At 39.4% G+C, this 24758-nt stretch overlaps 1 protein-coding gene across 1 annotated transcript in view; it reads left to right on the forward strand.

Annotated features, from left to right (window-relative positions):
* Nucleotides 1–11555: 11555 nt before the first annotated feature.
* The window catches only part of raver2 (ribonucleoprotein, PTB-binding 2), a 129101-nt gene continuing 115898 nt past the window's right edge, over nucleotides 11556–24758 (forward strand). The window contains exon 1 of the mRNA XM_038278376.1: nucleotides 11556–11950. Within this exon, the coding sequence (XP_038134304.1) occupies nucleotides 11672–11950 (279 nt within the window). The 5' untranslated portion in view covers nucleotides 11556–11671. The remainder of the gene's footprint in view (nucleotides 11951–24758) is intronic.

The raw sequence follows: 24758 nt of genomic DNA on the forward strand, positions 1-24758 counted from the left end.
AGCATTACGGGACAAAATGTCTTCCACGACGTCCGCATCACCTACCTTCTCAAATGATGAGGTTTGTTTACATAGATAATTTTACAGATAGTATTCTCAGGCATAATACTGCCATCTCTTGTTCAGTACCGTCTCAGTTCATCTCTCTCAACTTGCCGTAGTTACTTTCGAGCGTAATGGGCGATCTCGCAATCGCTAGTTTGTTGGCTCTGCGCTGCGGTAGCGCAAAGATGTCTGCCTCCATGGCTGCGAGACCCGCTCCTATGTAATTATAAATAACGAATTCTAAGGCAACGCAAATATTAAGGTTAAGAGGCTGAGCTCGTAGATGATGATAAATAACATAGTTATGTATAATATATTACATTTCTGACTGCATATACCTGTAATTATTACACACTGTAGCTTTAAAATAATAAAAACAAAAAACAAAAATGTCCAAAAAAAATTCTAAGTGCAACTCTTGCATGATTTTCTACCTTTGGTCATATACCATTGTTAAATGAGATGTTAAATATGCTGAAGTTTACTTAGGAATTAGAGACTGACATTTTTTCGGGAATCTATGGGTCACGGGATTCCCGTGGGATGGGAGTCAGTATTAGTAACGATCACGGGATTGGGACGGTACAGGATTAAACATTAACGGGAGCAGACGGGAGCGGGAGCAAACCAATAGTAACTTCCGCTCTGAGTTTTTCACCCGCACTCAAAAACAACAAGAATGGGAGTGGTGCAGGAGCGGGAGTCATTCTGAATGGGAGCGGGATGGGAGTGGGAGTAATTTCACCAGGAGTGGGACGGGACAGGATTTAGATTTCTACTCTGGCCCGGGATCGGGACGGGACACCATTTTTTTCTGTGGGAGTGGGACGGGACAGGAGTGAAAATCCAATCCCGTGTCAGTCTCTATTAGGAATACACAAATAAACAATATAATAAGCCAACAGGCTTAATATATAGGTGCCATGATTCAACTGGAAAGCCTTTTGATGTAACCAGAGCGAGCTACTGGCATATAAATACATCATAGTTGCAGCTATTTTTCCCAAAATATGTCAAGCGTTTCAGTCTCTAGATGTGAAAAGCTGCTTGAGATGGATTCTTACTGAATTAGACATAATTGTAATAAAAGTTTTAGATTAAACTGAAACAAGTGAGACTGCAAGCATTCAGATACCTGCAAGACTTAAACGTTCTCTATCTAAAAAGATCTAAAAATAGTTTTCTGTCATCTTCATAATTCTTTATATGGATCTATCACGTGAAGTCCTGATAAAAGGCAATAGTTTAGCTTAGCAGACTAAAATTTGAGAGCAATAATGAATCATCTAGACAGTGCAAAAGTAGATGTAGCTGTGATCACAAATATGGTGAAGACAATATTAAAACCCTCAGGTTGAAGTTCTGAAGTAAAAAGTTTACATCTTTACAAATTGTTAAATATTTTACTTCAGGCAATTTTAACATCACCTTATGAGAATGTTTCTCCATACATCACCCACAAATATTTCGTGAGGCAGGGAAAAAATCTGCTGAATGTTTTGTTTTCCTTCTTTTTGTCTGTAATTCTCCATTTCTGTCATTCCTGGCCATGTGTTCACATTTCCTAACGGAGTGGAACTCTGAAGCCTTTCCAGCCTCTATTTTTCTCTCAGGTTCATGCCGGGACATTCAGGACACCTACACTCCAAAGAGCTGCTCTTCAGAGGCATGCTTTATGAGATGTGCATTTTTTTTTTTTTTTTGTTCTTTACTGAGCCGGCAATGCTTTCCAGTTAGGTTGTCAATGGTTTTCTCTCTTTATTTGCATAAATAGAGATCAGCCAGTTTACACCCAGTTGGAAGTCTAGTTATAATGAAATAGACATGTTTTGCAAAAGAAAAAAATAATGCAGCTACAATTAAATATTATTTACTGGCAAAATGTTGGGGCTTTTTAGGTGTTTTCATTAGTTAAACAAGAACAGTTTAAATCGTTGAACAAATTACTTACACAAGGCTTTTCCCTAGAGGTCAACCAATACAGGTTTTTTAAAGACCCAAACTGATTTTTTTGACATAAGTCTAATTTATCCCCATATGTGCTGCGATTTTTCTTTTCACAACTGATTTCATTATGTTTTTCTTTTGTTTTTCCACTCACATAATAAAAATGACCCAAAGATAACATATGTTACATAAGTCTCAATTTAAACAACAAATATAAATATATATATATATATATATATATATGTATATATATATATATATATATATATATATATATATATATATATATATATATATATATATATATATATATATATATATATATATATATATATATATATATATATATAGTAAGGTGTTTTTCTCACGTAATCTCAATGCATTGTATCAGTTGATACAGAAAGGCACAAAGACAGAAAGGCTAATATTGACCTAAAGTGTTGGCTGGTGGATGAGTTTATCAGTGCATCTCTGCTTTTAAACAAAGTAAACACTATTTTTCAGTTACTTCTGCTAACTCATTATTATTAAAACACTAAATAGAGTCCTTCTGGAGACAGAACTGGTTCAGCCAATAAAAGGTTCTATTGGTTGCATCAGGAAGAAGAACACCTTACAAACCTGAACTGTTGGTGAAATTTTATTACTTATTTGAAATATTGTCAAGCTTTTATAAAATGTCCAGAGAAGGAAGAGGAAGCAGAAATAAAACAAAGGCCCTAAATGGACATGCCTGAAGACAAAGATATGTTGCTGCCGCAATATTCCTGCAGAGGTAGACGGTTCAAACCCTCAACATAACGCAGGAGACCTGCTGCAAGTCTTGGTGGCAGCAGCCACTACAGTTTTAGTTTTCAATGAAATTCACTTATTATCTCTTCAGATACAGTTGTTTCAGCATAATCCCATGCCATCTGTGAGGAAATTTAATTTTGGGATTCATTTGACCTTCAAATGGGTCCATAAGTGTCCCATAAAGTCTTGGAGTTGCAATCAGAGTCACCTGACATAAGATCTGTGGCTGCAGCTCCTTTTTCAGCGCAGAAAACATTTTGATTCAGCTGAGCAGGTTTGACAGCAATGACAGCTAGTTTGCACATGATTTTACTACTATTTGTCCACAAACCTAATTTGAAACATTTAAGGTGAAAATTCATTAATTTGATAAAATTAATCTATTATTTAATCATTTCAACTGTTCAAATAATTTTTGTTTATATTGCACAAGTATACAACATTTCATCTCAAGGTACTTTACAGACGCACTTTAATCAATAAAGATTTGTTTGATGGTTTTCATAGGAGATAAACCAGATTTTAAATGACCTTGCCTCCCTCTAGATGAGCAGAGTTTAAGAAGGCAGGGTCACTGATTCAGGAATACTTGCTATGTTAGAGAAGGTAATTGCAGACTACCTCTATATTTGGCTCTATCTAGGAAACAAACATAGCTAAGATGACAGGCATTGAGAGAGAGGATTAAAAAGACCACATGTGGCTTGTCACAGTCAAAGCTTAGGCAACAGCTAAGTCTGGGAGAGAACAGGTCTAAAAACTGAAAGGCAATCATATCCCATTTTCAAAAATCAAGCAGAGCAAACAGGATGCAGCACGTCTGTACTAAGAGAAAGTAACACCCCTCTCTCTGCTTATCTCTTTCTCACTCTGGGTAAACATCCTCATCTAGTCTGTTTCTTTGTGACTCCTGACCTCTGCTTTGAGAAATTAGCCATTTTGGCATGAAGTGGTCCTGTAGATGACATGCACTTCTCAAAAGCAATGTTTCCCTGCAATATGTTTGAAGCTGCTGTTCATGGGTCAAGCCATTTGAAGGGAAGGGAACGAATAGCGGTACTGCCTGGAAGTCACGCTCAGTTATTTATGAGGCCTTTCTGTACATGCTGCCAGGGAATCTGAGAAACAAGCACAGATGGAGAGGCAACATGGTTCTGACAGTATGCAACACGGTGTCGCCTTTTGGTTTGGGGCAATGAAGTTGTGTAAAAGAAGGATTTAGTCTCTAGTTAGGCTAGTTTGGAAACAACTTGGATGAAAGTACAACTATTAGAGGTAAAAATGATCTAAATAATAGAACAAAACATATTATGGTGTTTAAAAAACTACTAACTTTTCTTGATTGGATTTTTTTTTAAATGATAGCATAATAAAAGCTTTTTTCGGGTAATTGATCGTACAATTAGCACAAGACCATCCCCTCCCCTGCCCCCCCGAAACAAAAACAGTTGCTAATATCTGACCAATTTTACCTCTTGAAGTGATATTGATATGCTCAAAGAGGCATTACTTAGTTTTCTAATGACACTGCCACCTAGTGCCAAATCACAGAACTGCAGCACTATTCTGCTCATGATAAGGCTTGTTTTACTTTTTTTTACATTACATTAGGTCTCCATTGGTGTCTGATTTGAGCTGCATGCCAGTCGCTTCTTGGTATCCACAAAATCTATCTTAAAGATAGCGCTTTGATTGTTCGATTGAACCCATTTAACATTAGACGCCTTTTACGTCAAATCTGCAGAATTAACTTCCAACCCAAAGTACATGTACAGGTTTATAGATGCATCCGTGCTGTACTCCCGAGGTGTCAATCTGCTCATCAAACAATGTTTTAGTTGTAAGGGGTCAAATAAAACGACAATTTTAAAGATATTTTTTTCATAAAAAAATAGATAACCAATATTGGCAGACACAGATATCAAATCCCACTTTTCAGAGCCTTTTCTTGACTACCTTGTCATCTTTCCAATACTTGCTCTCCAAATATGTTGATAGTTATTAGCCTAGTAAACTAGCCCCACCTGCCAGCGGATGAATTAATTTTTGCCTGCGAGTGGTCTAGCCTCGATCAATGCCCCAGGCCCTAGAACTGGCGGGCTAATCCCAACGTTTGGCCAGTTGTGTTTTGATTTTCTGGATGCAAAGCGCGCAGGGTTTTGAGGGCATGACGACAAAGCTGTGCAACGCTGGAGAAAGCACAAGGAAGACGGCAACAACTATTGAACAGTTCTCGTTTTACTCAGCTTTGGAATCAGTTTTGGAAGGATTAGACTTGGGGTTTTCGTTGAAACGTGAGCAGGAAGAGGCTCTATGCTCATTCAGTTTTAAGAAGGACATTTTACCCGTTTTACCAACAGGCTGTTTGTTTACACTCCCCCACAAGCTCCCACACTTACTATGTCAGTTCCGCTCATTGGTCAGAGCGTTGGCCAATAGGCACGGACATGTTTGAAAAACACTGGGTGGTTCTCATCAACATCTTCTGATGTCTCATTCATTGGGGCCAGACTAAATTACACATTCAATCTCACATAGTCACATCTCACATTAGTCTGGTTTATTAGCCTAGATCGTAGTGATAATCACAAGTTGCCTTTCAATATTACACCCAAGCCAGTAAAAGCTGTTGCTTGACTACTATGTTTTTGTGCACAATCTGTCTGGTTGGTCACAAGTTTCAGTAACTATCACAAAAGTGCTTCTAATTATAAAATAGAAACATTGGCTGTAGAGGACTGCGATGGACTGGCGACCTGTCCAGGGTGTACCCCGCCTCTCGCCCATTGACTGCTGGAGATACTGTAGGCACCAGCACCCCTCGCGACCCCAATTGGGACAAGCGTGTAAGATAATGGATGGATGGGTGGATGGATGGCTTTAGAGGAAAATACTGAAAGGATCTTATTCAAGAACATCTAAACCTACATTGTCCCTACAAGTGTGATGCAATAAATGTTTATTCAGCCACACCTTTTGAAACTGTCCTTCTTTACTTAAGGAAAAGAGATATGTATGTGGTGAAATCTGTGCAGCAAGGTTATTAGTTTCACCTTAAGTAGGAAGTATTGGGAGGAATTTACTCGTCTTCCTCCTTTAAAGGCATGCCTGATTTTCCCTGTCAGCCTCATCTCCCTCCATCCCTTGTGCTGTCAGGGAAAACACTGAACTAGAGCACCAAGCTCGGTGTCCAAGCACCCTCGGGTCATTTCAGTCAGTCTCTGCTCTGCAGATATGCACCAGCAGCACTTTTAGTGTGTGTGTGTTGTCAAATTTCCCTGTTCATGGTTGCTGTAATTAGGACATGAATTGGGGAGGGAGTCCTTCTGTATATTGTTCCATGTGTTAAGGTCAGCTGTTTGTTAATGGGTCACACGTCCCTTAATCTCTTTTTTGCCATAAAATAAATGAATCTCTAAAACAAGATAAAACGATTGTACCTGCCAGTAATTTTCCAACCAACTCATCCATTTTTGACAGGAATCCAGGCTTTAATATCAATACTCACTCTACACAATCTACATCCTCCTGTGCATTTGCTAACTCCTCCACACAATGAGCCACTTTGACATTTATGGTAAACCCTAACTCTCGACCCCTCCTGCTCCCCCTCCCTCCCCGTCCTCACGCCTACAGTGCTCGTCCCAGGTGCCTGCTTTGCCCGCTCAGCCACTCAGCCCACCCACGCCCTCGCACTCTTCAGTCCCAGTGAGCGGCAGCACCAAACGTGTTCCTGCTTTCTTCTTCTGCTCCCCATTGCCACCCACACCAAAGTGCTGTGAATCACCGGCTGACACGCTGCATTGGCAGGGCTCTTGTGTTTTACACAGAAAACGTCTCACGTCTCTTCATCCATTTAGTTTGTGAAGCAGCTTCCATTATAGCAGCGGTGGACTTTTTTACATAGGTAAAAAGCTTTGGAAGTAGTTTGCATAACTACACCATGTGGGGCGGTTGCTGGCTGATATGATTTATCTGTAACACTCCGCTGGTATGGCATTTGCCAAGGGACTGAAAGAAGAATTTAATTGTTCTCTCATGGAAATGTTGTTTAGCACTAAGTGGAGTGATTCATGCGTCTCCAAAAAAAATCAGCCTGTTTAAGTGACAGGCAAGTCCTTGTTGGCTTTTTTTTTCTCTAAAAAAACTCTGCTCAATGATTCATGTGCATCAATCTGTCCAGTATTACTGCCTACTGTATTACATACACCTAGCCCAAAGCCTGGCATTTCATCTGTGTCTTTAATCCTATAAATGGTCTGTTTTACCTTTACAATAGAGCTGGTCAGAATTAATGGGAAGATGGACGGGGCTAAACAAAGGATATTCCAGTAGAAAAACAAAGAGACAGTTAAAGGCTCTATTAGGACCATGCAGCTGGAACTGGACTGGTTCTGATCAGAGCCCCGTCCTTCATGTGGTAGAATGATCTATTCAAAGTCCAGATACAAATGCAATTGAGAATATGAAATTAGGCATGAAAATGCAGGATCACGGATGTTATCCTTCAAAAGTTTGTGGTTTTTAAACAAAGTAAAGTAAGCAAAAAAACATTCTATGGCAGATTGACTGTATAAACTCAGAATTTTAATGTATTTTAAAAAAGCTAAAATAAAGGGAATGGCTCCTTGTCTGTCGCTACAAAAACATTTTAATGTAATCATGCATACACCAAACTTTAAAGTTTTTTTTACAAACTAATTTTAGGGATTAGTCCTGTCTCTCTCCAAGACATAGCCATAGGCTCAGCTTTTATTGTGTCTAAGGCTACGTTTACACTGCTGGCCTTGAAGCTCAATTCCGATTTTTTTGTGAAATCCACATTTTTTTGCGTTGCTGTTCACATTTCCAAATACCTGCGACTTGTATGTGATCTCCTGTGTGAATTGCTGTCATACAACCTAAGCGTCCCGCATGCGCAGTAGAGGGCGCAATGACGTCACAGGCCAGATTGCTTTGTGTTTACGGAAGTAAACATGGATGGTAGCGATGGAGTTGTTCAGACAGCTATGAAAAGATCAGACCCAGGTAGCATGTGGGCAAAAAAATTGGATTTGGGTCAATTCAGGCTGCGCTGCGAATGTAGCCTAAATGTGCTTTCTTTCATCCCTTTGGAAATGTCTGCCTTGGTCTGCCTTGGAGCATGTCTGCGGTTTCTTTCTTAGACAGAGCCCCCTATGGAGCTAGTTTACTGTTACTTTCTCAAATACAAAGTATGGACTAATGCTTTTGTTAACCTTTACTATGTCTGCCTCTGTCTCCTTGAACTTCAGTCGGCCTCAGCAGATAGCCGCTCACACTGAGCCTAGTTCTGGTTTCTTCTTGTTAAAAGGGAGTTCTTCCTCTCCACTGGCACTAACTGTGCATGCTCGGTGTGAGGGATTGCAGAGAGTCAATGAAAAATTGCAAGCGAATGTCTACTGCACATCCAGGAGCAATGAGCCTGCAAGTCATTGACTTGATGCAGTCAGCTGGTCTCCCTAGAAACTTTGAACCAATCTGACTGTATGATCTGATAGAATTGTCTCTGTAAAGAGCCTTGAGGTGACATATGTTGTGAATTAGTGCTACAGTGTATAGGTAGACCTAATTGAAATTAAACTCTGCTGTTTGAAAGATAAGAATAAATAATACAGATGTAAAAATTAACTGGAAAATGACACTCAGGCAGAAGACACACTTCTCTAAATCTATTTTTCCTACATAAAACCATAAAACCTTGTAAATATTGCAGCATGTCATATACTGTATGTACTAAGAGAGATCTAAGGTTCAGACAACAAGCTTGTGTACACAAAAGAATACGATTTTATCCAAACTTTAAATGAGCTGATCAAGTAAATGTAACTAGATACATCTGAGGGGAAATGTCTCATTAAAACATTAGAATTTAACTGTTTAGGGTCTCTGAGGTTTGGTGTTTTTCTGGTGTGAGTGAGCTTTCTGTAACAGAGAGGATCTTTGCTCCGTGGGGCCTGGCCGGGGGGTGGGGGGCCCCTGGAGCCTCGGGTCCATGGCCGGATCCACTTCGGGGTGGCTGGCTGCCTGCGGAGCCCACAGACTGGTCTCCGCGGCTCCCGGGGGCTCCGCCATTGCGGTGGCTGGGGGATTTCCTGGGGTCATCTCTCCTCCTCCCTTGATGGGGGGTCGGATTTCCTGGGTTGGCCCCTCCTGGGCGCCTTTGCTCTTGGGGTCCCTCTTGGACGTCTGGGGCTTTGGGTCCCTCAGTGCTCGCCTCAGTGCTCTGGAGGGGCACGTCTTCTGCTCTTCACAACAACAATTGAGCATTTTTCTTTTGGATAAACTTTACATGCATAAGTGCACTCTCACAAACAACTACAGGTGCTTGGCTCCAGGTACTTAAGAGATTCACGTCCATACAGAAAGCCCATATTCTGATCTTCAGCTACCACAGTATACATGTCAGATTAAATAATACTACTTATACTTCAGCGATAGTATCAAGGTGTTACTTTATTTTATCTCTTATACTATATCCATTGGTTGTGCTGTTTTTACATCTCTTTGCAGGTGATGAAGCAGACTAAAGATGTTTTATCGTTATCTCCATTTTTATCTCCTCTTTTTTTCCATCTTTTCTCCTTTTTTTCTGTTTTTCCTTTCCTGTTCTACTTGCATTGCAGTGTCCATAAAATCTGTAATAATCCCTGCATGAATTATAATAAAGATATTTACATGCATAAATCAAGTGGAACACTATGGCGATTGCTGTCCTGCTCCACTTGTGAAAGCAAAATCTGGTGGGCTCTCTATTTGGCATCAAGACAATTATTCTTATTGCCACATTGCCAAACAGGACACTTAAAAAAAAAGAGAGAGAGAGAGAGGATTTTTGCTGGTGGCTGGGCCGATCTGTGTTGCTGCACGCCTGAGATATTTCTCAATCAAGATGACCAGCATATATACACAGAGGCAATGGATCATCTCTGCCCGCTCAGCCACTCAGCCTACCCACGCCCACGCCCTCTCTTTCATTTGCCAGAGCCAATGACCTAAAACAAGAATATCCATCTTGTTAAAATTTGCCTTCTTTTGAATCTCTTTTAATGTGGACTCTGTTATTGTTTCGGACAACCAGTGAACCTCAGTTCATCTCTGATCTTCATGTAAAAGGTCTTACCTGCATGCAGCAGTTCTCAGTCTTCATCCCCTGCCTGCCTACTCTCCAGAATGATGTCTCTTACAAGAACAAAGGCTCTCAGATTTCCCTTACATTCTCCTGAACCTCTGGGATAAAGTCTGTAAAGTCCACTGAATCAAATACCTACAGATCCATGTTACCTCCCTTTCATCTCTCAAGTAAGCAAATCAGTCATCAGTTTTCATCAACAAACTCCTGCCTCATCAGTTTTCCTTCTTCCTCAGACCAACCAGAAATAAAATTGACTTCCTGCAGATCTCCTCTTCCAGATTCTTGTTGGTTTGTAAACAAAACTTTAAAATTCAGTAGTTCTCATTGTGATTCTGCATGTGGGTCAAAAAACAAAACAAAAACAGTAGCTTTGGTGAAAGGCGGTTTTACAAAGTACTGAAACATGTCATTGTCACAAGGAAGAAGTCTTGAGGTTAGGATTGTTTGAGAAAACGTGCCTCCTGCATATTTAATACTGAACAAAATATGACAGCATTAAATGGGAGACAAATGATAAACTCTAGTTTTTGAAACTACATACATAGCCTTTTCTTTGGCCTTTCTTCATTGGAGTGGACCGAGTACAAGCCTAATTGAAGCGTTCAAACGGTCCAAACACTGTATGGTCACTGAGTTTTAGTTACAGTGGCTAAGCCACTTGGCAATGTGAGATCGTTTTCACCCACTGACAACTGTGATTGTCTGGACTTCGATCTGCCAAGAAGCACTCCACACAGATGGCGAGAAAGAGAATGAGGGGCCTGATTCCACGTCTCTAAAAGGCCTTGGCACTATTATGGGTCTAAATATTTCCTAAGTGGGTTGATTTGTGCTTGTTGACATGTTTGTGTGCCTATATGCGTACAATTCAGCATGTGAATGCAAGTTTAGAGTGTGATCCTGTCAGCAACTCATGCTGCCTGCGGAAGCTAGGCGGGCATTGTGAGGTCTCCGCAGGGAGCTCTGCTCTCCCCTTGTGTTTGCCAGGAGCAGCTTTCCACCCACGGTGGGCAGGCAGGCAGGCTGGCTCAGTCGGCTGCTAGGTTGGCATTCACTAGATGACTTGGGTAGACAGGAGGGAAGGCACACAGCCATTCATAGCCACATAATGCACACGGAGAGCAGGAGAGCTGTGGCGGCTAAAAGAAATTCTTCCCTGAATGCTTTTTTCTCTTAAAATGTGCTGCTAGAAGGGAGCGTCAGCTGATATTTAGAAGTTACAATTTCTTAAGAAGGAAAAACATCTGGCAAATTTAAACGTGGCTTAATTTATTCCACTTTTGTTTTTGCATGAAATCATGGAAGTGTCTCAACTGAAACTTGTGCGCTTATCTAGAGCGTCATACACCAAGCAGACAGTAGGGGGCGCAGCTGGTTTGAAATGCACGCCAGTTGCATATACTATATTTATTTTTTTAATCATGAAAAACTTTTTTCTTTTATAAATATTGCTCATGAATCGATGCAACCGTGTCAGATTATATTAACATTTATTAATTTATTATGTTGAAAAATAAAATTTAAAAAACGTGCATTAAGTGGATTTATTGAGGATCTGCTTTAAAATAAATATGTAATATGAGTGGAAAATTATTAGATATTCTTTGTTTTAATATGTTTATTCGAGGTTGTTGGGACGCACACGCCTCCCACCTGCTCCTCAGCTTTCTCTCTCTGCCTCTATTCTCTACCTCTCTCTCTCTTTAAACACTTTTCTCTCAGCTTCCCAAGATGGCGGCAGCCTCGTCCATCCAGCCGCCGATCGTTCACTCTTCTCTCACCCGGGACAGCGCACTCTCCCCGGACATGGACAGCCCCGAAAGCAGGCAGCCGGAGGATGAGGAGGCGACGGCGGCCGCAGCGCAGCCCTCCGAGTCCTGCGTCTGCCTCCGCGACCTGCCGGACCTAGAGCCGGAGGAGATCGAGAGGAGGCTGGCCAAAACTCGCAGGGAGCTGAGCAACAGGAGGAAAATCCTCATCAAAAACCTGCCGCCCGACACCTCCAACCAGGTATGGAAGAAAAGTGGTGCAAAAAGTAACAACGTGCAGTTTTGCTTTGAGTTTCTGCAGAGCGGAGAGAAACTGAGCAGGACTCCAGTTTGCATCAACTGGCGTTTTGATTCTTTAAACAATTTATTTGAAAGTTATTAATAAACCGTATGATGATGGCATACAAAATGTTTTCCCTCTAAGATAAAGACTTTTAAATAAACCTCAAGAAGGTTTAATAAATAATTCAATACACCACAGATTTTATTTAAAACTCACAAAATTTTACTTCTGTTTTTTTTTATCCCAGCAAAACAACTTTCATGCATCTTTGTGTGCATATTCTTTCATTAAAATAAATGTCATTTATTTTTAAACTTTAGAGTTAAACTAAGTTTTAAAAAAAAGCAGTTGAAACAACAAGTGAACTGGAAAAAATGAGGTCATTTTAGATATGATTATGCCTTCATTAAAGACAAATTGCTGAGATTACTCAGAGTATGAAGACATGGAAGACATTAAAAGATTAATCATCCATCGCAGCGTCCGACCGAGGCGGGTTCACAGAGCCAAGAAGGAAAAACCCTGTCATCCCTCTCCACAGCTACTCTCTGAATGCAAACATATTTACCTTAGTAAAACAATTCATTTAGATAAACAAAAAATAAATGTATTTAACATATTTCATGGCATTATTGATACCAACTAAAAGTTGAGGAGTGACAGAAAAATCTTATGTTATGTCATTGTAATAGCCTACAAAATGATGGCGAAGATTGCTGATTTGACTGTTGTGCAGTAAACAGTCATTGAAACCCTCCACAAGGGAGGGTAAGCCATAAACACTCTGCTGTTGAGATTGACTGTCCTTAGAGTGCTACATCCAACAATATATTCATGAAAAATTGAGTGGAAGGAAAAGAGAAAAAGGTAACTGCAGCCATCATCATCTTTCAACATCCAAAACATTTCATCTTGTATGGTGATCGAGTCTGGAGGATGTAATGTCCAATGTAAAGTGTTTAGTATCTGTTTGGGGAGCCAGGTTGAGTCATGCTAAGGTGCACTTCATAATTTATTTTGCTTAAAAAAGTGTCACAGAAATAGTGTCATCTCCCAGCTGAACATCTGTAAAGTCAAATTTAGGATCCTATCTCTACAGCTAAACTCTATAGAGCAATATGGTGGTGAAGATTCTCCTTTGGAAGGACCTACAAAGCAAGTTCAGCTCAGAGGCTGGGGAGAATGGTGGTCTAGTGGTTTAGGCATAGTGCTTTGAATCCTGAGGTTCTGAGTTCGAGCCCTGCTCCCACAGACTGCCACCCTGGGTCCCTGAGCAAAGACCCCTTAACCCCACACTGCTCCCTGGGCGCCGCACAATGGGAGCCCATTGCTCCCCAAGGGGATGGGTTAAATGCAGAGGGTTAATTTCGTTGCTCTATGCTTGTGAAAGTATGACAATAAAAGCCGTAGAAAAAAAAAGTAAAAAAAATTCTCACTTTTACTCTATATATATATATTCACCATAATTGAGAGTGAAACAGACTGAACGAATACTCTAGAACGGAGGTCTTCAACATGGGGTCCGCGACCCTTAGGGGGTCCACTGAGGTATTGCATGGGGCTCGCAAAAGTTTTGGTTAAATAGACTTTTTTTTCCGTTATATTTCCCCCTGCAATTTTTTCCACTAATTGAAATGTATTTAAATACACATTAACATGAATTCAACACACTGTAGTAAACAGATACCGGTAAATGGAGGCAGAAGATGTCTTTCAATCATCAACGCACACATTCAGCGACACACAGGCGCTTTTTTAAACTGGATACCGTTTCATTCACAACACCTGTCCCATCAATGAGGAATCAGAATCAGAAATACTTTAATAATCCCAGGGCCAACTTACTTTTGTTAAATTACTCCATCTGTAATAGAGTGACTATTGGACCAGTTTGATATAACACAATTTCATAGAATATATATATAATTAGGGCGTCCCCGCTCCATCTTGCCATCAGTTAGGGGGGTCCTTGCCCTGGAAAACGTTGAAGACCTCTGCTCTAGAACATCTCATTTTGACTGTCTTGATATTAACTACTTACTGGGGTCAATGTGTCCTTCGCTTTTAAACATTTAAAATCAATAGCATAAAAATCTTAAAAAGTAGATTTAATGAGATGCAGGAGAAAGCTTCAGTGACCCAATCTGACATTTTGGGTTTACTCAATCATGTCAACTGGTTCCACTAAAATTAGTTGATTATATGTATTATATAATTGACTTATGGTATAATAAAAAATACAAATCAATTAGGATCACTCAATCCAGACTGAGGTTTATGTAATTCAATGATGTGAGGTCAAGTTTAACAGATGCTAATAGGGGTTAATTATGCCAGTTAACTTCAGTTTGATTAATGCTGTTGACTTGCACTGTCATTATTCGATTTCAGCAATGGGATTTAATATACTTACATTTTACTTCTACTACCTTGTTTGGTGAAACCAGCTAATATAAACATTTAATATAATTCAGCAGTTATATAGTTTATATTACATAACTCTAACATTTAATTAATTAGTCTTAATGGAGTCAAATTTCAGAATGTTAAACTGGGTTGAGATTAATTATTACTGTCCAGATGACCACCAGAATATACCAAAATATAATATGCAAGAGGAGGGAACTCCATGAACAAAATTCCCTTTCATTCATGGTGCCACAGAGGACACAAAAACATGCCTCAAAGCATCCTGGGAAATAACAGGAAGTCAACTCCCATTACTTGCCACAGAACAAATATCAAGTTGACTAAATCCCTGTTTGTTGAAAGTAACAGGATGACATTAAATTAGTTTGGTTATCTTTAGTTGAGTTAAAGTCTCTTGTTTAAAGGAGAAGTCCGGTCATATTCAGAATTCAAACTTCTGTAAATTCTTTAAATATGAAATTATTACATTCTGATCAATAAATGATAAGTGTTTTCAATTAAGAGTAATTTCATTTGACTGTGATTTATTGGAGAAATCAATGTTTATCAAAGAACTGCTACCTACCGGTTTTTGACGTCACGGTGCGGTATCGGCTGTTGAGCAAGTCCCAGTGCGGTATCTGGTGTTTGTAACAAAGCGCTATTATCCAATCATCTTGAAAAAATTCTGCTTGTGAATTTCAATGGGGAGGTCTTCTGGAAATCTTCAATAATTGTTGTTGATTGCAGATGTGTCTAGTAGCTCCCAGTGATTTTGCTTGTAAAGCGGGGAGAATGGTGCTAGGTTTACCGCACCATGACATCACTGTCAGAAGATGTCAGGAGTAAGGTGTTGCTAAATATGGGGAAAAATGGCTGGTGATCACGGCAAAAATTATTGTTTTTATTATATTACTGATTAACACTTAATTCATTAAATCACCGCAAACATATTAGTTTTAGGTATAGATAATGATCAATTAATCATTCCTTGCTGACCAGACTTTTACTTTAAATACAGCAAAATCTACCAGTTTAGCATGAAAAGATATATATTAGTCTTAATATGACCATGAAACAGATACCTAACACAAGGAATGTCCCAATTTCAATCAATCTCTATAACGCCTCCCTCAAGTGATTCAGACACCCCCCCCCCCTCTGTAATTGACATTTATGCACTATTTTTGCACGTCACTATCACTTTACATATATAAATACATATATACAGAAGAGTTATATGTGTTTATATTTTTATCTTTATTATCTTGTGTGGTTGGTTGTGTATATATATATATATATATATATATATATGTATATATATATATATATATATATATATATATATATATATATATATATATATATATATATATATATATATATATATATATATATATATATATTAAACTGTGACTGGAGCGTGTAACAAAAAGTAATTTCCCTCTGGGATTATTAAAGTTTTTCTGATTTTGATTTTGTATTTCTTCTATAGGAGGCCACTATGGACAATTTTAATTAGCATATTCACCTATTCATATTAAATGACAGGATTATGTTAAAATTATTCCCTTTAGTTGTTTCAAAATCTCTTCTTGCTATTCTATTAACAATTAGCCTGCTTATGCTCAGCGTAAAAATGTAATTTTTCTAGTAATCTGACCATTGAATAAACAAGCAGCATGACTATTTTATATATTAGTGAAAGAGGCTCCACCCCCACCTGTTGCTATGCGCTGCATGTTTGCTGTTTGTTAGTTTCCAGATTTTTCTTTTCTTTTTTTAAAAGACTTGTTCATGAACAACAGCAGCCACAAGTGGCGTAAGCTGAAATGTGTTACTGTACAAACTTCCACCTTTGGAATTCAGTTAAAACATCCGGACCGAACTTATCTGACAAACACTACATGAAGAATGGAAACGAGTTGAAATGACAGGTTTAATTAATTTATTTTTCTAAACCATTTTCTCCTTTTAGATGATTTCAGTTGAGGCTAAATCCCATCACTTGACCGTTTGTTTATTTTACACGCACAGACTTCACTGTGTGTGCCTTTTTAAAAGATATAAAGAGTGACTTCACTGTTTATGACTTAATGGCGTTTCTGATTTCCTCGCTGAGCGTCATTCATCACTTGTGTCAGCATGCAGGCCTCCAGGAGGCAGCGTGTTGAGCCTGCGCCGATGGCGTGTGTTCCTTCAGGATTGTAGCGCCACGCATTCTTCAACAGGCCCTCTGCCAAGGAGAGACGGCGCTCTGTTGGAGCGTCTGTGTCCCTGCGTAAGTGAGATGAGAGAGGGAGTGTGAAGGAGCATGACGGCATGGAGTGTGTGAGAAATGACGAGAGGGAAGGAAAGGGGGAAAAGTCACTTAGGTTTAGATGTAGCAGCAGGTGTGGAAATCCTTCTGCTTTGTGTTTCCTACATCGTCCACATGTCAGACTGGGTTTTTGAGAAAAGTAGAGCAGCGTGAAATCAATTTAAAGGAGTGGTTTGGACTTTTTGACATTTGTCCACATGAAATTCAGTCTGTTAAGATAACATAAGCATCAGAAGGTGACTTTTATAATTGGAGCTTCTGCTCTACAGAGGAGTTTGTCAGATAGAAAAACTCTGCAGAAAAATAAGCTGAACACCACCACACAACGCTGAAATATTGAACACAAGGTTTACTAATGCTCTGTAAAAGTTGGGTTAAAAATGCAAAAAAATATTCCATTATCTTGTTGGTAAGGTTTTAATGGAAAAGTGATTAAATTAACTTCTTTTTTTTTATGAAGCGTAGTGTGATGCAGCACAGTCCCATCTGTACAGGCTACTAAATCCTCTTTCTGTCTGTACATCTATCCACTCACTCACTCTCTGGTTTCATTGCTTTCATGATTTCAAAAGCTTGCTTGTCTATTGTTGCAGGACTGCCTACTTATGCTCTCATTCATGGATCTAGGTGTTAGCTGCAACCCTCCGGTCTCTTCTGTGTGACGGCAGTATGTTATAAGCTTGAATCAAATGTAGCTTAATTTTGATTTTTTTCTTACGAATTTAGGCTTTGTTTTTTTTGGCGAAGATGAACCAAATGAGTAGTTATTCAGCTACTGATAACATCCATCCATCTTCTGTCACGCTTATCCCAAGCGGGGTCGCTAGGGGTGAGGGTGTCTATCTCAAGCTGTCTACGGGCGAGAGTTGGGGTACACCCTGGATGGGTCGCCAATCCATCGCAGGGCAACACAGAGACAAACAGAACAAACCATACACACTCACACCTAAGGAGAATTTAGAGAAACCAATTAACCTAACAGTCATGTTTTTGGACTGTGGGAAGAAGCCAGAGTACCAGGAGAGAACCCACGCATGCTCAGGGAGAGCATGCAAACTTCATGCTGAAAGACCCTGAACCGGGAATCAGACCTGGAACCTTCTTGCTGCAAGGTGGAAGTGCTACCCACTGCACACTGAGCAGCTCGATAAAACAAACAGTAAAAAGAAAAAAACCTGATGGTTAAACCATAGTTTTTCAAAAAGGTGCATCTCTATGGCATTGGCTGATTTTTGTCAACGAAAAACATGATTGTAGTTTCTTAATACCTGTATTACTTTAACTTCAAACATCCAAAAAATGTCCAAATGTCAGAGGCATAGACGGTGTGGAGGTACTTAATTAGCTAACAGAGGTTGCAATCAAGACAGTTTGCACGATGCTTAATGTGTACACTGCATTGACAAAATCTTGATTTCAGAAGTGGGGAGACACAAGTATTTTTCATTATAACTACTGTAACTTCAGTGCTGCGACCTTCCAATCACAGACCCGATTCATTGGTGCATCAGATGTTTGTAAAGTGAGCTTCTCAGGAGTGACAGCGGTGACAGCCACTCACACAAGAAAGGACAGTGGGCTATCAGGAGCTTGTGGTCTAAACTCAGGGAAGTGGGCTTCAGCTTGAGCTGTGGTTTTCTTCTTGGTCCTAGTGCTCGGCGAATGTCGGTGTACTGGACCGTAATATTGTTTTTGACCAGTAAAATATGCAGGGGACCAAAACGGACATTTGAATTAAAAAAATGCATCCATAGTAATGTGACGGTGTGGTTATAGTAAATTTGGGATTTATTGCGCAGCTCTATTTCTGATCACAGAAAATACGGACAACTTATGATGTGAAAACTAAAGGAGAGCTACTCCTGTGTAATAATAATTGAACTTTATTGATCTCACACTGGAGAAATGAACTCTCTGCATTTAACCCATCCCCTTGGGGAGCAGTGGGCTACCATTGTGCGGCGCCCAGGCAGCAGTGTGGGGTTAAGGGTCTTGCTCAGGAACCCAGAGTGTAGGCTGTGGGGATCAAACTGGATAATTTCAACCCTCTCAGAACACAAACACACATCTCTAACCACTAGGCCATCACTCCCACTCAGTAAGGATACTCTGTTTACAAAGGTTCACTTAGTAAACTAAGAAGCAGCCAAATTTAAGGCTGGCTGTCTGAGCAGATACTGTCACTAATGGTGCTTTCCTCTATCCTAAGAATTGGAATTAGAGAAGTTGGAGTGATTTAAGTTCTTCTTCATGACCTTTATTATTATGGTGACTGTAACATCCACAAAAACACTGTTTTGCACAGTATTCTGCACAAATACACATATTTATATAGTCTTTTAAAAACATTAATGTAGTTTCCATACCTTAAAAATTGACAAAAGGCTACATACAAAAAAATAATGCTGTCAGAGTAGAAAAGTTTAACTACTGTAGATGTGACAGGTTTTCCAATATAAATTTCTGACTTGGAAGTTGAAACGATTGATTTCTAAGGACAAATGGAAGCCGTTAGACTTAGACCCGCCTCAGTCTTGAGAACAGAACCTTAGCGTGGAAATATTCTGTGCTATAAACACCTGGAAATGACTACTGAACAGTGTTTATTCTATGTTTGTGATTAAGTCCGTTTATTAGACAATAACAAGTGTAATACTCTGGTCTCTCATTCAGGCAACGGTCTTGTTTAGTTGTGACTTTTTTTGTTTTAAACAAAAGAAATTGAGATTACATTTGACGTGTTTATAAATATTTTTATTCAACAGAGTGAAGCTATGCAGTTTTAAATCTAAGTTATCATAAGATCAGAATAGTTCACTAGCAGGTGCCCACATTCATATGTTTATGTTTCAGAAGCTTTTCATTTCTTGACTGAAAAAAGTCAGCATCTCATCCAGCATGTCTTGTTGACTCAACAGTTTCCATCTCCCCTCTCTGCTATAAGGTAGTCTACCCTCTACTGCAGACTGGATAAGTGTAAGTGCGGGTTGCACTATGTCAAATATTTGGTCTATTGAAAATCTTTGTCTTGGGGAGAAGATGAGGATGTGAAGGAAGGACGATGAGCACAGAGAGGATGGAAGGGTTGGGTTTCAAAGTAATAAAAACATTTTATGGGATCTATTGAGTGGGGAGGATGTGGAGCAGATATTTTTCTTCTAGGCTTTACAGTTTTCTAATTATTTATTAAAGGGCTGTTAGCAGAGCTAAAAGGTATCTCTGTTTGACATGAGCTTAGCCTCCCCCATGTGAACCCAAGTGCATTAACCTTTAGAATTAGACACTGTTGATAAGGCATTTTAATTTTTATGTTGCACATCTATCAGTTATGTCTATTAAAGTGCAGATAAGGTCATGATTCCTTCTGGTTTGGTCTTTTTCCAGTTTGAAAGCATTATAGAACATAAACTAAAAGGGTTTTTTAAAATACAAGTGCAAAAGCTTGAGTTAATAGGGGAGTCCATAAAATACACCAAAGGTCCAAATTACTAAGGAATACATGGAACATCCTCACCAAGTTTCTGATATAGTGAACAGAATCATCCATTCAGAATACAAACTTGAGACTCCCGGGTCAAAATGACAGCCGCATCTTAACATTGTGGAGAATTTCATAGCTAAGATCCTGATAGAAACAGATTACGTGATTGTGAAACAGAGAACATGAGATACTGGAGAAATGCCAAGGACTCAGGGAAGAACTAGAGAGAGCTTGGAAGGTTAAAGGCCAATTTATGCTTCTGACGCATAGCCTCTGCAACCATCAAATCTGTGTCTGTGCGGGACCATGCCTCCCGCGCAGAGGTTCTGCAACCGTCGTTGCGCACCTTGAAAAAAAAAACCGGACTATTTGTCGGACGGTCACAAACTCGTGCGGCCCCCAAGCGGAAGTGCGCAGACAAAAAGCAGCTGTGATTGGTCATTGGTATGCCTTTCTGGCTGTCTATGTTGTTGTCCTTCTCGATTCGGTCCCGGGGCGCGCCATTTTTAAAAACCGAGGAACAATTACAATGGACAACTACGACAAAGGGTTAATCGAGGAGGTTCGGAAGTACAACTTTGACCATCCGCTGAAGTTCTTGCGAGTTCTCGAATAGGCTGGGCCTTGCACTTTGGCGGGAAACTGCTGTGCGTCCCTAAAAATTCCAGACAGACGGTGCAGGAGCATACCAGCAAAACTGGTTCGCGACGAGACCCAAGCGACATTTGATGTGTAAGGTTGCAGAAGTCTAATCTGCCCTTAAGGCAACGGTAGTACCTTTGGTCATCGTAGCACTCTGGGCAGTAATACACAGGCTGGAGAAGTGGCTCCAACAAATACCTGGAGAAACATAAGAGATTTCATTCCAGAAGTTTAAAGAGGACACAAAAGGATTTAGCTTCATTTACTGGAATAAAGGAAAAAAAAAAGAGATGTTGGATAGACAGGTGGTAACAACCCTACATAAGGCTAAAGGTTTCTCTTACAGGTCTCTTTTTTTAAATCACTTTTATATTTATTTTTTCACTGTCTTTCTAATTCAGCCCTGGAAGCAGAGGTGCCCTGATCTAATTATTAAAATTTTAATTATTAATGCCATACGTACAGCTCACTCCAGCTTTCACAGTGGGGTTACAGCATGATGAGTTCTTTCTTCTGTATTCCCTGTTAAAGAAAGAGTTTGATTAGTATTCAAGCAAATTATTTGGTGCTGTGGGATCTTAAATTATTACATTCATGTGTGCGGGGCTTAAGGCCGGATCAGACTTTTGGTTCAGCTGCATTGCCTGAATCTAACAGTGAGGAGGGATTTTTAATCAGTTCCAGTCCAAATCAAAGCTGCACCATGGCTACATATATATACAAAAGACCGGGAACTGCAACTGCAAAAATAAAAAAACCATAACTCATAGTCTGAGACAAATCCAAATGACGTGTGAGGCTACACAGATGTGATCGGATCACCAGATGTTTCACCAAATGCACTTTAACAAAAGGATCTACCCTTTTGTCAGATTGTCAGCCAAACTGTAGCTTTTTTATAATATATGCAGTTTTTACGGCAAATCCAGAGTTTTTTCTTTTTTGTTTTAGGTCTCTGTTGTGATTGGCACTTCTTGATCCAAAGTTACTTTTATTTACAACCCACTCACCCATTCATTAAAAGGAGCCATCTCCTGGAAGTCAAGACTTTATTTTATGTTTAAACATTTGTGTTTATGTTGAGCTCAGGTAAACCTGCTGGAAAATTTGAAGTGTAAAAGTAGCTTTATGAGTTGTTTTGATTTTGGTCCTCCTCCTTGATTTATGTCTTTAATGACAGGACTCTAACAATCGCCTGAGCTGCTAATATCATGCCTAGAGATCAAATGAAACAGGTTTTTAATTATGCTAAGCCAAACCGATCCCCGATATGTGCTATAGGCCAATATTACTTTCTAATTCCATTTACATGATAGAAATATAAATCATAAATGTTAATCGTAATTTCAACAAAAAATAAACGTGTATTAACAAATGAAAGGAAAATAACAATGGCTAGTAACTTGAAGAGCAGCAATGCATTTATGTAATCTCAAGGCATGGCTGAATATGTTAAAGAATTGGTGAACGCCTGAAAAAAACACTATTGATAACCAAAGCTATCGGCTATCTCTATTTACCCCGCCTCTATTCCACCAAAGGGAACAATTCCAACAAACTAACCTACATTTTTTATTATTGTGTAATCATAAAGACTGATAAATGATGGCAAACAAACTGATAATGTTGCTAATACTACATTTACATGAACAGAAATGCATACAAGCAAGATTCTTGTGCTTTTTCTCACAAAAAAAAAACTGAGTCAGAAATGTGGTTAGAATGAGCTTGATTTATTGATTTTTTTTTCCTCTAAAAGTTACGTGTTTAAAATATATGTGAATTAAGACAATTTCAGAATGATTTTTTAAAATACCAGGTAAGGAGTTGGAGCTAAAAACCCTCTATCACTTCTTGGACTTTAAAATCTTTTTATGGTTTCACCTCATCTAGTAAACAAGCTGCACACTCTGCTGTCTTCTGAATTAGAGATGTCCCGATCCAGGTTTTTGCACTTCCGATCCGATACCGATATTGTTTTTGGACTTCCGATCCGATACCGATACTGGCCGATACCAGCCTATCCAAGCATGTATTTAAGTTTAAGTTAAAGTATTTAGCCTTAGTTGTAAGACTCATGTTGAAAAGGGTTTTAGTACTCTTGATAACATCTAGCCAGCTGAATTAGGTGAGATTGAATAAAACACAATGCTTGGTAACAACAAACTTACCTGTTTATTAAGAGATAAACACAAACTGGACAAAATTATGAATAGCAATCTGAAATTGCACAGTGAGCAGTAAAACCGTAAACAGGTAAAGGTGCAAGTATTACTGTAAGTTTTAATAAAAATGCAAAACAGGGGAACACTGGCGCAAAATAGGGGAATGGATCGTTTCAATCGGCGAAACTGGAAAATACGGACCGGATTTTTTTTTAAAAACTGGATCGGCATTTTACATGCTTTGCCGATACGCATTTTTTTGCCAATATCGGCATCCCGATCCGATCCACGTATCAGATCGGGACAAGCCTATTCTGAATGGGTTGGTGACCTGTTTGGATGATACCTTCTACATTTATTTAATAGAAAAGGCCGTGATCCCTGAGGAATTTTTTTACCATGTTGTTTTATTTTAGACATTTAACAAACAAACAAAAAAACACAAAAAAACAATGCATCGGGATATATTCGTTTTTACATAAAGTCCCACTATTCTTATGGCTGTGTATACTTAAATAGGGCTTCATTATCCAACATAGTATAGGTTTATGTTTGATCTTAGCTCTCCATGACATCAATGCTCAACATGTAATGTAGTGATAAGTGCATCTCTACCCCCCAGCTATGTCTTCTGCATGTCAATGACTAGAGGATCTCTGACCCGGGGGCCAAGAAACGCTGTTGTGGGGGTGTAGACCCTAAAGAAATAGCAGCAGAGATTGTCAACAGCAGCAGCAGTCAGGAAGGCAAGAACGACAGCGAGAGAAAAGCAGAATCCATCTGGAGGATTGCAGCCTAAATAGACAGCCTAGACCAGTGGTTCCCAAAGTGTGGGGCGCGCCCCCTAGGGGGGGCGCAATGCCATTGCAGGGGGGGCGCGGGAAGCGGTATGAGTGAAGAAAAAAAAAAAAAAAAAAAAAAAAAAAAAAAAACAGCGCTTGCTTGACTGAGCATAATGGACAGTTGTGACACTGCAACCCAGATTTGAGAAGATCTACAGCAACAAGCAGGCTCACTACTGCCACTGAAAAGATGGGAGGATTAAAATACAAAGAAAAAACTCTCAGGGAGCTGTTAAATGTTTTCACTCCATTTTGCACAGAGGCTTTTTTATGTAAGATTATAGCAAAGTTAAATATTGTTACAAATAAAAAAAAAAGAAATATGTTTAAAATAACACAGACAACAAAGAATCCTCTTCTAATCTACAGTATAGAACTATGAAAAAAATACAGTTACACAAAAGTGTTCCACTGTAAAGATGGTGTATAGTTTGTTTTGTTGCAACCTGAAGTGTGAAATAAACTTCAGTGGAGTTTGAAAACAAAAATGTGTATAGATTTATTATATCTGGTTGAACGATGTGTGTGCCCAGTTGATTCTTTTTTTTTTTTTTTTTTTTTTGGGGGGGTCGGGGGTTATGGGGGGGGGGGGGGGGGGGTTATGGGGGGGGGCATGGTTGGGGGGGGCGTGGACATCTTATTGTAATCCAAAGGGGGGCCCAGAAGAAAATCTTTGGGAACCACTGGCCTAGATTATAGTGGTATGCTGGTCGATATATTCTAGAGAGTAAGAAAGATCACGTGTGAAGCAGCAGCACAACTCGACTTTCCGGCCTCAACTAGCTAGCTGGAGTCCCCTCATTTATGATTTATTCAATGCAAAAACTATCAGCATTACTCAATCAACTCTTAACACTCGCATTGTTTGTCTTCACCCCTACCAGGCATGAGGGTTAGGCTTTTTTTC

The sequence above is a fragment of the Cyprinodon tularosa genome, unplaced genomic scaffold, assembly GCF_016077235.1.
Source record: "Cyprinodon tularosa strain WSP-4 unplaced genomic scaffold, ASM1607723v1 ctg140, whole genome shotgun sequence".
Classification (NCBI taxonomy): Eukaryota; Metazoa; Chordata; class Actinopteri; order Cyprinodontiformes; family Cyprinodontidae; genus Cyprinodon; species Cyprinodon tularosa.